Source organism: Vitis vinifera, chromosome 1 (assembly GCF_030704535.1).
Source record: "Vitis vinifera cultivar Pinot Noir 40024 chromosome 1, ASM3070453v1".
Lineage (NCBI taxonomy): Eukaryota > Viridiplantae > Streptophyta > Magnoliopsida > Vitales > Vitaceae > Vitis > Vitis vinifera.
The window spans coordinates 1,622,848-1,636,822 of NC_081805.1; the positions used below are offsets into that span (position 1 = coordinate 1,622,848).

The following is a 13,975-nucleotide window of genomic DNA, read 5'->3' on the forward strand; positions in this document are numbered from 1 at the left end:
ACTGATAAAAGTAAAATTAGATTAATATTTATAAATCTAAAAATATATATTAATTTTATCTAACTATTATTTTTATTAATTTAACAATAAAATATCCCAAATACATCAAAATATAATATATATTATAAATCCTTACTTCAATATTTTTCTTTTTTAAATATTTTATTATTATTTTAACTATCAATAATTTATGAAATTATGCATATAATATAAGTGCACTATTTTATAAGAAAGGTTATATTTTTTAATATGTTAAAATTAATATAATTGATATAAATTATAATACCATAAAAATATTAACAAGATTTCATTAAACCCGAACTTTGGTATAAACTCGATATAAATTGAGTTTATGTTACAAATACCGAACCAGAACTCGATCCAAACATTAAAAATATATACTTACACCATATCTATTATTTTATTATAGGTGATTTTCATTTCAAAAATATTTATAAAAAAAAAAATACAACAATTGAACCAATAGATATTTTATACACAATCACCTCATTTCAACCTTATCCAATTCTCTCTAATCAAAACAAACAACTTATTTTTAAATGAAGCAACTAAAAAGGAAAATGATAGAAAAATATTTACAAAAATCATAAATACAAGTCTTAAAATAGAGTAAACCCATTCATCAGGGAAGCTTAGTCAAGGAGCAAGTTCTTCACGCTCTCATATTAGGTTTGTTCACTTTCAAATTTTGAATGCGGTTGTAGTGTCTAGTATGTTTTGTTGAGGAAAATACAAGAAAAAGGCAATGGAGGAAAGGAAAAAAACATAAATAATAATAATAATAAAACATAAATTTAAAATTAATAAATTAATTTTTCCTTTCAAACTAGTTAAATTCATTTTTCTTCATATTCAATATTCTTGTTCATGATTTTTTTTTTCACATAACAGTTCTAAAAAACAATTTTAAAAACAATTTTTTAGTATTTTATTAAAAAAATCCATTTGGAAACGTTTTTTTACCTATTTTTTTTATATTTTTAAATATATTTCAAAAATAATACTTTAATTTTAATCATTTTCTATATTTATATAATTATTTTTTGAAATAATCATTAAAATTTTGAAAACAACCAAAAGATATTAAACCTCCCAATTTTCTATTGTAAGGACTAAGGAACAAAATATTATTTTTCATTTTCCCTTTTTTATTTTAAAAAACAAAAAACCATTTTCAAAAAACAATTACATAATAGTGTATAAGCTTCTCTTTTTTCATATATTAAGGAACAAAAAAATATTTTTTATTATCTGACATGTTTTCCTATTTTTTTTATTTTAAAAAACCAAAAACCATTTCCAAAAAACAATTACCTAATAGTGCCTGAGCTTCTTCTTTTCTTTTTTCTATTTTAAGGAACAAAAAATTACTTTTTATTTTCTGATTATTTCCTGTTTTTTTTTTATTTTAAAAAACAAAGAACTATTTTCAGAAAAACACTTACCTAATAGTGCCTAAGCTTCTCTTTTTTCTTTTTAGAGCCCAACATATTGATTATTTTATTTTATTTCATTTAGTTTTAGTTTGGAAAGAGCAATTTGTAGGGCAAGAGCCATAGAGCAATATTCTTAACTAGTTCACCATAATACCATTACTCACCCTGCTCTCCTGCCAAAATGCCCTTATTTCATCCAACTTTTGTCACATCTTCCTCTGGACATCCACAAATCAAACCCATCTGCAAATTCATAGAAACAATCTCCACATCACCAAAATTGACTACCCTTAAGTGAGGTATAAGTTGACCTGGGAAGAAGCATGATCCATGAAAATACACTTGAAGATTAACAACTCCTATCTTTAAGAATCTTCATTGCAGTAGACACAAGCATATCTTTCGCTTTAGAGGTTTTCTAAAAGCCAAATCCAAATCAAACCTTAATTCTAAGGTGGCTCAGGTGGAGTAATGCTCATTTCAATGAGAATAACAGGTCAAGGTGAAAGAATATGAAGATTGCAGAAAGAGAGAATACTCTGTAGATGAGTAAACAGGTTTTGTCAAAAACATACATAAGCCCATTCAAAGCAGGCAGCATCAAAACACCAAAAGAATATCAGTTAATCCAAACTACAAGACCAATGATAAAAGGACAGACATGCCTGACCTTGACCTTTGAATGTTTATATATACTATCTTTGATTCTGAATTCTGATTGCCTGAACTAGTTTCTGTGAATGTCTGGCTTTAAGCTTCTTTCAAGTTCCCAACATTTTGAAGCTGACTCCATTTCATAATCTCTATCATTTTTTCAAGCGCTTTCCAATCCAGTTACACTTCCAGCATTTTCTTCACATATCTTGAGAGATGACTCTTGCACATTGGAGCAGCTCTCAGTAACATGATCCTGAGATAATCCATGCCCCATGGATTCCTCGGCAATGGATTCATCTCTACAAGTAACTGAAAGGTTTGCCTCTTCAATTTTTGAACCTTCTTTCCCATTTTCACCTTCATTTTTAAGAGACAACCCTGAACCGCTTTCTTCTTTCCTCCCTCCTTCGCTGTCTGAACCACTTTTTGCTTCAGTGGAGATAGCTTCACAACCTGCTTGACACGGTGCATGCAGCAAACCAGCTTGCTGCCCCACATTCTTTTTGTTTTCATGGTTTCTATCCGAAGCCTCACAACTTCCAGTATTATCTTTACTGAAAGAGCTTTCTTGAGATGATAGCTGTAGATTTGGAGTGTTTTCACCAATGACGTCTTTCTCATGAGAAGGCTCATTTTTACTGAAGTTTGGCCGGACTAGTTTTCTCCTCTTCTGATGAGCACCCAACAAGCCATTGCTCCCTGTACTTTCAACAAACCCCCCAGTCTTGATTTCATCCCTATTTTTCCCTGTCTCACTTCGCCTTTTGAAATGCACTGCTGGCTTGCCTTTGGTCCTTTCATGATCACTCTCTCCATTGCCTAGAGTAGCATCCATGTTCTTCTGTATCGGAAATAATGTACATTGATCCCTCTCCATCTCACTGTAGATGGTTTTTAGTTTCTTATTCCTAATGTTTTCGCCATTATCATGATGTCCAATTAATGGTTTGGACTTTCTCAATTTCTTTGCCCAGTGATAACTACTGTCATGCAACATGTCCATGAGTTCATCCACTGATGTGTCCACATTATGTTCATTGTAGTCCACAGGGCTATCATTGTCTTCTGCACACGCTTCAGCAGCAAAAGTCAAGCGAGAAAAGACACTATTTCTGCTCTTTTGATGAGCAGAATACATTCCTCTGAATTTTTTTCTTGACTGGAAGTCATGATCTGACATATTGTTTTCATGGAAGTTCAAGCTTTTTGCCTCTAGAGAACAAAGATCACCTTGAGAGTGGCATTGAACCTCATTTGACAGAGGAACATTGGCAGCATAAGCTTCACCATCCCCACCTTTCGGAAGTAGTTTATTTTTGTAGTGTGATGCTTCAGGATACCCATAATCATATGGAGTCTCCTCAATGGGCCAGAAGGAATATGGAGCAGGGCCATCATTTTCACCCTTTAGGAGAGGCACAGGAAGTAAGGACCCTGCAAAGGATGAGCCTCTGTAACCTTCAAGATCAGAGAATTCTACAGCCTTGCTTTCAGAATATCCAGGCCCTGAGAATGGCATAGTGGTCCTATAGCAAGAACACTCGTAATCATTGGGAGTAGGTGAAGAAACACAATTCCCAAGGCCAGAAGTGATGTCCAAGCATCTGGTTACACCTCTGGACTCTGCATGAAATGGAGGTGATTTGTTTTTAGGTGAACTAAAAGCATTACCCAGAGAACTGCAGTGAGGGCATTCTTGTACAGAATTAGAACTGTGATACAACCCACAAGATGGCAAGCCACTATAGTGAATAGTGGGTGTTCCAGATCTGTAAGGATCAGTACTTGTGGCAATTGTATCTTCACAAGATGTTCTTTGCTCTCTCAAGCAAAATGCTGATGATTCAAAATAAGGTTGAGCTGAGCTATTATCAGTTCCTTTAATTTGTTTGCCAGAATAATCCAACCTATTCAGGTTAGGCTTACATAAGTATTCAGTAGAGATGGCAGGCTCAATATTATTGTCCATTTGACATTCATTTCCCACCCAATCACTTTTTGCAAACCTGTCCACATTAGTTACTCTTCTTGCTTCACCCAAAGAGTTCCTATAATACTCAGTCGAGAAGGCCATCCTAGGATCATCATCCACCTGGAGTTGATTTCTTACTCTATTACTTACCATAAACCTGTTATCATCAACCACTCTTCTTGCATCACCCAAGGGGTTAACTGGGATCCCAGTTGAGATAGCTGGCCCAAGATCATCGTTGACCTGACCTTCATTCCCTATCCTATCACTTGTCATAAACCTCTCAGGATCAGGTCCTCTTCTAACTTCACCCAAAGAGTTGCCAAGGCACTCAACCGAGATGGCAGGCCCAAGATCATCATTCCCACTATCAAGTTGATTTCCTGATCTACCACTCATTTCAAACCTGTCATCATTGGATAGTTTTAAAGAGTTTCTGGTGTATTCAGTTGAGATGACCGCACCAAGATCACTGTGAGCATTACATTCATTTCCAAACCAATCACTCGTTGAATGCCTGCCTACATAAGCCATCCTTTCTTTGCCCAAAGATTTCTCACGGCGTTCAGTTGTCAAGACTGGCTTAAGATCATTGGGTTGTTTTAAAGGGTTTCTGATGTGCCCCTGGGCAATATCAGGGTCCACATTATAATCTTTTTCAACCCAATCACTTGTTGGATACCTGCCATTATAGGATGCCCTTCTTTCTTTGCCCAAAGATTTCTCTTGGTATTCAGCTGTGATACGATCATTTCCTACCCTATCACTCGTTGTAAACCTGCCACTGTCAGGTATTTTAATTACTTCATCTTTCACGGTCGATATGAACAGCCCAATATCTCTTTCCAAAGCACGTTGACGTTCTCCCTGATCACTTACTGCAAAACTGGCTTCATCAGGAAGTCTACTTATTTTACCCAAAGAATTCCCAGGGTACTCAGTCAAGATGGCTGGCCAAAGATCATTGTTCACTCCATGTACATTTTCTTTCCTATGACCAGTTTTAGCATCTACTCTTCGAACTTTACCTAAAGAGCTCCTGACTGGTTTTGAGACATTACTTCTTCTGAGTTGTCTCTGAGGTTGTAGATCTTTCAACTTTTTAGAACTAAACAACAATAGAAGCCTGTGAACCTACACGTTAGATAGAAATAGGAAGGGATAAGAACCTTTGCAGAAGCATATTCAGAGTTTCATCCAGGTTGACTTGAAGGGGGGTAAAAGCAGACCTGGTCTTTGGACAAACCAAAGTTGAACTTGTTTGCCGCAAAGTAGTTATCTCGAATAGCATCACTGAATTCATGCTCAGTCAGAGGAGTGCAATTCCAGATTGTTGTAATGCGAACCTGTACAGAAAAACCCATGAAACCAGAAATCATAAAACCCTGGGAGAACTCCTAAAAGCAGTATTACATGCTCCAACTCAAAGTTAATCACTAAAAAAACTTATCCTTAGTAAATAACAACAGAGAATGAACTAAAAAGCACAGTAAATCTTACAACTACACACCTGGGCAGAGAACCGTTTGCCAGATGAACAGAAAGCCTCGGGAACAATATCAATTGCACCATCTGTGCTTGCCTGGAATACGCCATGAAGTTCTCGCTTCTCATATTCAAATAAAAATAAAACCATTCCCACTTTGACATGTTTTACAAATCCAGCCTTAGAAAATGGAAGGCCGAATAGGTTCCGTCTAAGACATTCTTCCATTGTTTTCCTGTTTGACATGAAGATTGCACCACATTCGGGAACTGTGCCACCATCCCCCATCAAATCCATTGATGCTCTTCTGAACATGCTACCAAATTCACTAATGATGATCATGATACCAGCAAAAAAAGGGGAAAAAAACCCAGGATGTAAATGGCTCTTCTTTTTTCAGCAGATTGAATATTTTCATCGGTACCAAGACAATTTTATGATGGTGCCAGGTTCCAAATCCTAGATTTAAAGGGGAAAAACAACCAAAAACTCATTCCTCCAATAACATAAACATACATGATACAACACACACAAAAGAAAAGAAAGAAGCATCTGCTCTAAACATGGTTCAAAGAATAATTTTTCAACAAACTCTAATAACCCAAAGAAAAGCACTTGCTAAAATAAAATTTTCACTTTAATCCCATCTTCCGTATCCAAGTATTCACACAGTTGAGTTCTTCTTAACATGTTCCATTACTTTTCAAATAATTTAATTTCCTTATAAATCAACTAATATAAAATATCTGAACCCAACTTACATTTTTAAACCTTAAAAAATAATTAGTGTGTAGTCATATTTCCTAATGATGGCCATGAATTTCCTTAAACTAGCATGATCCATCAAATGATGGCCCTGATTTACTATATTCCTAATGCATGCCTAAATAGAAACCCATAAATCAAAAAATCAACAACTATATAGCTACATATATGTACCTACATCTCTATTTATTTATTTATTTATTTTCATAGGCAAGAAAACAGCATGTATTAAGAGGCACCTAGCAACAATTGAGTTAATATTAAAAGAAAAACCTATCTCATAACTTTGTTCGCAAGTCCCAATAGCTTTTTTTTTGCTATATCTAGAAAGCACTACCTTTTTTGGCTGCTTGACTCTCTTATTTTTGCTTTCTTTGCAGGATATCTCATCCTTCCCTGTGGTTCCATTCTCTTGTCAATACTATTTTATGTTTCCTATCAAAAAAGAGAGACAAAATGGAATAAGCACTGCCTTAGAGGAAAAAAAAAAGCCAATTATAATCCAGAAAAGATGAGCAAAAAAATACATGCATCTAGCATTGATTTTCTCTAATGAATAGAAGAATGCATTACAATAAAAGATAAGGTGCATCTCATATCTATGAAAGATACGTGCAACCTCAAGAGAAGCAATTTCACAAGATTAATAGTGATGCAGTCTCCAAAAATGTGTGACAGTATCCTTCTAAGTTCCATACTAATCAAAACCCAGTGTTAATAAGATCCCAATTTTTAAAATGAAAAGAGATCCATCCTCCAAAAATCAACACTATCATCTGCTTCCAAATACACCATACTCATCACAAGTTAGAAAAACTTGGTTTTAAAAGGCATGTCATGGATTATTAAGCCTTAAGCCAAGTCTTGAAAAGAATACTTTCACCAGCATTCTTAGAAGCACATGTACTATATGTTGATGCATTAATGCACACAGAACTTCTGATGCAGAAGCCTATAAATTGAGCAAAAAGTCACTTAACAGTCTAATGACTGAAATGTTTTTTTGCAGAAGAAAAGGCAGGTGTAATTATTTTTTCAGTATTTTCAAGGCCTGAAATGAAGAAGCACAGTAAAATTTCAATGTAGATCTGAAGGCAGATAGACTAGAGAGAAATTGAGATCCACTCAGTTAAAGTGTTATCTTCTGTATTCAGAAATATAAGCCTATCTGTCATGACAACTGTATTTTAGATATTAAATAGTTTATCAAGAACACTAGCAATTTTGAAGGGCAATAATTCAATAGTGGTTTCTTAAGGGTTTCAAGGTAATAGCATTGTTACAAGAATGATCAAAAGCCCAAAAAAGCGTGACAAATAAAAATAACAACAATTTTCAAAGTTGCTAAAAAAAAAAAGAAGTTTAAGCAGAGATGAGTTTGTTCTCTCAGATGGATTTTGTTAAGAGTACAAAAATTATGGATAAGAATCCTGCAACTAAAGCATGTACAAGAATAAGACTAACCAGAAACTAGTAGTGATTAAGCTTTACTTTGAAACATCACACAGCAATCTAGCATTACAGCTCTTAAATTATGTCCCCAAGTATCAACAGCAGGAAATGTATGAGAAGCAACATGTCTTCAGACAACAACTTAGTTCTGATTATTACAATTTCTCCAGGCAAATTTGGAGGTTTCATGTGGGATATCAACTGATCTCCATTTTTCATAATTTTAAGGGGAACTCTAGATCCGATGATAAATGACACCAAGAATCTTTGGTTTGTTTAGTCTCTTTTGAAGAGATAATGTAAATGATTCTAGTGAATGAAATTCAATGAAGGTGCATTAAACCTAAAATGAACTATTAATGAAAATGTATATTTGAGGAAAAAAATATGTAGTTTTTAGCATACAATAGGACCATTACCTTTGCCAGTCTTCTAATCCATTGAATTAACAAAGCAAGCAAGGGAAAGATATATTAAGGTTCCATTTATATATTGGGAACTGTGAGGCAAAAGATAAAGGATGATAAAAAGTAAATGATTGCAAATGCAGTACTCATTACTAACAAGGCTATTGACTCATCGATGAAAAGCATTGATTATGGATTAATTTGTAAGCTTGACATTGTGAAAGTTTATGATCATATTAGTAGGGACTAGCTCTCAATTTTAAAAAAGAGGGCTTTTGTGGAGAAGTGGATCCATTGGATTACATGTTGCATTTCTACAATAAGGTATCTTTTCTTGTTAATGGCACTTTATTGGGCTTTTTTCAAAGCTCTCAAGGATTGAGGTAAGGGAACCCTCCCTCACCCTATTTATTTGTGATTTTCCATGAAGGCTCTCAATTGTTTGCTCAAAAGGGCTAAAGTTAGAGGTTTCTTATCAGGTTGGCAAGTGAATAGCAAAGGTGGAAAAGGGGTGGAAGTTTCTCATCTATTGTTAGGCAATGATACTTTAGTCTTTTGAGAGCCTTCTCAAAACCTATTGACTAATCTAAACTAGTTGTTCATATGGTTTGAGGCCATTTCAAGGCTAAAAATCAATTTAGAAAATAGTGAGCTAATTCCAATAGGAAGGGTTGAGAACTTAAAAGAGTTTGCTCTAGAGTTTGGTTGCAAGGTGGGTGCACTTTCATCTTCTTACCTAGGTCTTGTTTTCGGTGTTCCTTTTAAGTTTGTGGCATTATGAAATGAAGTAGGCGATAGTTTTCACAAAAGATTAGCCATGTGTAAAAGACAATAATCTCCAAAGGTGGGAGGCTTATCCTGATTTGAAGCACTTTACCTAGTATACCTATCTATTTTATGTCTTTCTTTTGCATTCCAAAGACAATCATGTTGAGGTCGGAGCAAATTCAAAGAGATTCCATATTGGAATGAGGGGCCCTTAAGCGGAAACCACATTTAGTAAAGTGGGCTATTGTTTGTTTAGAAAAAAGTAAAAGTGGTCCAAGGGTTAGGAATCTCTCAACGCCTAACAAGGCCCTTCTTTGTAAATGGAATTGGCATTATGCTAAGGATAGAGGGGCTCTTTAGAAGCAAGTTATTAGTGAAAAGTATGGGGAAGAAGGAAAATGGTGCTCCTGTAAAGTGTGAGAAGGTACGTGGTAGCGTTATGGAAAGTCATTAGAAATGATTGAAATCTTTTGACTAATAGAGTTACCTTCTCAATTGGTAATGGCAAAAAATGAGATTTTGGAAAGACAAATGGTTTGGCGACGTGCCATTGTGTACTATTTTTCCTTTTTTACTTGCTATTATTGTTTCAAAAGAGAATTAGGTGGCAGATGTTTGGAACTTGACAGATAAAGGGGGTTGTTGGGCCCCTCACTTCTCTAGGCTCCTAAATGATTAGGAGATGGAAATTATGAAGCAATTCCTTACAAGCTTGTAAGGGAGGAGGGGTGTGCAAGGAAGAGAAAGATAAGGTGATCAGGACAAAATCAAAGAATGGTTTGGCAAAGAGTCGAGAAGTCTAGATTCTTTTTTGACAAGTGTTATTTAGAATTCTTGGGTGCTACTAAAGGTGGGCTTTTTTGCTTGGGAGGCTACTCAAAAAAAAGTTTTAACCTTGAATCATTTAAAAAGGAGATTAGGGTATTTGGAAAGCACATATTTCCTTTTGTCATTTAGATGAAGAATTCATCAAGCACATCCTTATCCATTGAGTCAAGACAAGGGATTTATGGCATTTGTTGTTTTCCCTATTTGGCATGTCTTGGATGCTTCCCTCTTCGGTTAAAGGACACTATTAGGTTGACATGGCTCTTCATGGGAAAAAAAAAAAAAACGTGGTGGGCTACTCCCTTATACTTATTCTGGACAATTTGGAAGGAAAGAAATAGTAAATCGTTTGAAAATGAGGAGCATTTCGTTCAAGGGTTGAAACACTCTTTTGCTGTAATCAATGGATTTGGTCTAAGTTGTTTATAGTTTTTTATTCTCCCTCTATAGTAAATTTTGTTAACCAATTAGGCTTTAATTAAAGGAGGTGATTTTTTTGTTGTCCCTCTATTCTTTTGACATCAATGGGAAGTACGTACCTTGCAATGCTTTGTTAGCATTTCTTTTTATAATATTCTCTTGCTTCACCCAAAAAAAAATATATTTTTGAGCTCCAAACAAGACAAAAGCTCTATTCCTTTCCTAATAAATCCTAATGAGAAAAAAAAATCATTATTATTTTTAAAAATAATCCACTCAACTTAGCCTAGTGCAATTACTTAGGTTTATTGAGTTGAACTGTTCATTTCACTTCCAAATGGGAAGAAAATATTCTCCTACAAAACCAAGAATAAAATTTAGATGAAATGGAACATGGAATAAGCAACATCCATAGGTTCATTCCAGTAAATGACATTCCAAGGAAAACCCCAAAAGAGGTTACACTCCTTGGATGGTAAGGGGAACTCAAAATTGATCCCCTACGACATATGTTTAAACTCATCATTCATTAATTTCTACAAATCCCAATTAACCTTCAAACAGTAAACAATGAAAATGCATCATGATGACAACCCAATTCAAGTCAACCAAATTCACACATGGACTTATATAGAATCTACTCTATCTAAAAATTTAAACCATAACATCTCACATAATAAAAGGTGAAAAAAAGAAAGGAAAAAAATATTAAAAGAAAGACAACAACATGCCTAATTAGAAGTATTGCACAGACATACTATTCAGAGGAAATCCAAAATACATGTTAATGCAGATCTGAGCACAACTTTTATCCTAGAAATCAACCAGGCTTCAAATAAAAAAAAGATGAGGCACTAAGGCACAAAAACAGAAATTCTAATCAACAGCGCAACTATAAAACTATTAGGCAATGCCAATTTTCTAAAGTAGAAATTGAATGCAAAATCTGTCTTAAAATAATAGAAGAATATTCTCAACACAGATACAGATACCAAACCGTTATGTCACGGACTTAGTCGTTTCCTAAGCTCATGCGGCACTTAGACAAGTCAAGACGCTTGATCTTGCTAAGTCAACCTTACTCTCAATGCTTAACTTGCTAGACTAAGATGCTTACGACTCAAAAGCTTTAGAAGGCGTAGTAAGCAACTCTTTAAAGAATGGAAGCTTTATTGCTTTCAAGAAAGCTTTACAATGCTTGGAAGCTCACTTGCTTAGTGTCTTGGCCAAATGAGGCCCTCACCTATTTATAGGCACCGATGAAACTCTCTGAAACCTTGGAGGGTTCCTTACAATTCAAGAATATTTTAGAACGTCCTACATCATTCTATGCACAAGAGACCTCTAGAATTCTCTAAAAAGCTCTGGGCTCTTCTCATGCCTCCCATCATAATGTAGAGATGTATGGACTTCTCTAGGCATTTCTAGAATCTTCCACACTCTTCCCACGAATGGCTAAGTGTAAGAGTCTCTAGAAGCTTCTTGGGCTTTATATAAACCCATGGGGAGGCTCATTTAAAGCATCCTGTGACAGTTAGCTCTCACTATTCAAATCCACAAAAGCTACCTTAAGAGCCAATCCAAGCCTCAACAAGAAAAGAAAAAAGGAAAAAAATAACACAATAACAATGCGGAATGATTCAATCAATTACAAGCAAAAATATAAACACAAAAAAACCCTACAAACAACAAAACAAAATCAAGAGGAGAGTCCAAGAACTCAACTTGTAGTTTATTGATTTGGTCCAAAAAATATCATATTCTGGAGAGGGACGGGGAATGGAGAAAGATTGAGCAAAGTGGAGAAAAGGCAAAGATGGTAGGTGATTGTGATTGCGGTGGAAGCAGAAACCTCTGAAAATGGTAACCGCCCCACTCTTCTCATTTATATATAGACAGAGACAGTGCAACAGGGGCTCTTTTGGATTTTCACCTTGATGACTGCCAAGATTTTTCTACATCAGAAAGGTCAATATTCAATAAGCAATAGTGAATTTTAATTTTAATTGATGGATTTAGAGAAGAGATTCAGTATATAGCTTATTATTTGTCTAATCTTTAAGTGAGTGAATCCATATATGGATAAATTAATTATAAAAGAGAGTGTCAATTCTTTTATGTTCAAACCCGCAACAGATCATCCCTTTCATCAAATTTTTCTTTTAGGAACAGCCAACTTAATCTTTGATTACATTAAACTAAGCACTGCTCAATATAATCTCCTTTTGCGTATCAAAAAAAGCATCATAAGTAAAATTTGACCTTCACAGCCACTCTATTCTGATTCTTGGACAGTTTAAGAGAACTCAACATCAATTCCATATGTCTAAACTCATCATCAATCAATTTCTAAACATCCAGTTCACCTTCAAATGGGCAGACGAGTAAAAATGCATCCTTTGATGATTTAGCCACTAAATCTACCTTTGGAGTCCAATAGCATCGACTTTATTTTAGATTTGAAACATGAAACATAAATAAATAAAACTATAACAACGAAATATAACATGCCTGCTTTCAAATACTGAAAGAAATAATATTCAGAGAAAATCAATAATCCATGTCAATAAGGATTTGAGCTCTGAATAAAAAAGATAACGCTAGTAACACCACAGAAATAGAGGTTTTGATCAACAACACAGCACGGAAGTATCAAGCATAGCCACTTTCTAAATTGGAAAATCAAATCCATGTTAATAAGGATTCAGCCACCAAATCTCCCTTTGGAGTCCAATAGCATCAACTTTATTTTAGATTTGAAACATGACACATAAATAAATAAAACTGTAACAACGAAATATAACATGCCTGCTTTCAAATACTGAAAGAAACAATATTCAGAGAAAATCAATAATCCATGTCAATAAGGATTTGAGCTCTGAATCAAAAAGATAACGCTCGTAACAAACAGAAATATAGGTTTTGATCAACAACACAGTACAGAAGTATCAAGCATCGCCACTTTCTAGAGTGGAAAATCAAATCCAGAGTCTCTTTAGAAGAATAATACACTATTCGCAAACGGGCGAACAGGTTTCAAACTATTCTCTGTCGCTATTCAAATCTGCAGAAGCTGCCTCAAAGCCGATGCAAAATCGCAGAAACAGATATAAAGGGAAAGAAAAAGAAAAAAAAAGCAACCGCAATACCAATGCAGACGGATTGAATCGATCCAAACAAAAAAAGAAACCCTATATAATAAAAAACAAAATCCAAGGTGATAGAATCCACCAAATCCGAACCTGCAACTTATTTATTTGCTCCCCAGAAGATCGGATATTCTAGAGAAAGGAAGAAAGGATAGAGAGAGATTGAACGAAGGGAAGACAGACGGCCATCATCGGTAGGTGACAATGATGGAGACGTTGATGGCTGTTGCAGCACAGACGTCTGAAAATGGCAACCACTACGCACCGCACTCCCCATCTATATGTAAGAAATCCACATGTGAGCAATGGCGGTGGGATAGGGGTAATTTTGGGTTTTTGCCTCGATGGGCACCAAGATTGTGCCACGTCATAGATGAATATTCAACATTTATTTGTGATTTTCAAGCGAGCGAATCCATTTGATTTGGTTGAAAAAAAAAACTGGTGGGAGAAGGCGCCCATACATTTTAATATTTTATGTTTAAAATGCGACGGCTCGACGGGCTCGCCCCTTTTCTTGAGATCTTGTTTGGGCCCGCCTCTGCTGCAGACTTCATTTTTAGTTTTGGTGGTAAAATTTTTGACTTTTTTCATTGCCGCGTCTCCATTTTGAC

The 13,975-nt window shown here is 35.0% G+C and overlaps 1 protein-coding gene across 8 annotated transcripts; it reads right to left on the reverse strand.

The window, feature by feature from the left end:
- Positions 1-1,976: 1,976 nt before the first annotated feature.
- Positions 1,977-13,633, reverse strand: LOC104879015 (uncharacterized). Of its 8 annotated transcripts, none has more exons than XM_010650314.3 (5): positions 13,455-13,633; positions 6,675-6,772; positions 5,597-5,879; positions 5,316-5,432; positions 1,977-5,220 (listed from the first exon to the last, which is right to left on the reverse strand). In XM_010650314.3, exons 2-5 carry the CDS (start codon positions 6,743-6,745, stop codon positions 2,272-2,274), a joined length of 3,420 nt encoding a protein of 1,139 aa, XP_010648616.1. In that variant the 5' UTR covers positions 6,746-6,772; positions 13,455-13,633; the 3' UTR covers positions 1,977-2,271. The 8 variants fall into 8 exon arrangements, with proteins under 8 accessions (XP_010648616.1, XP_010648612.1, XP_010648602.1 ...); XM_010650310.3 differs by having other exon boundaries at positions 5,597-5,888; XM_010650300.3 differs by having other exon boundaries at positions 5,597-5,900.
- Positions 13,634-13,975: the final 342 nt, after the last annotated feature.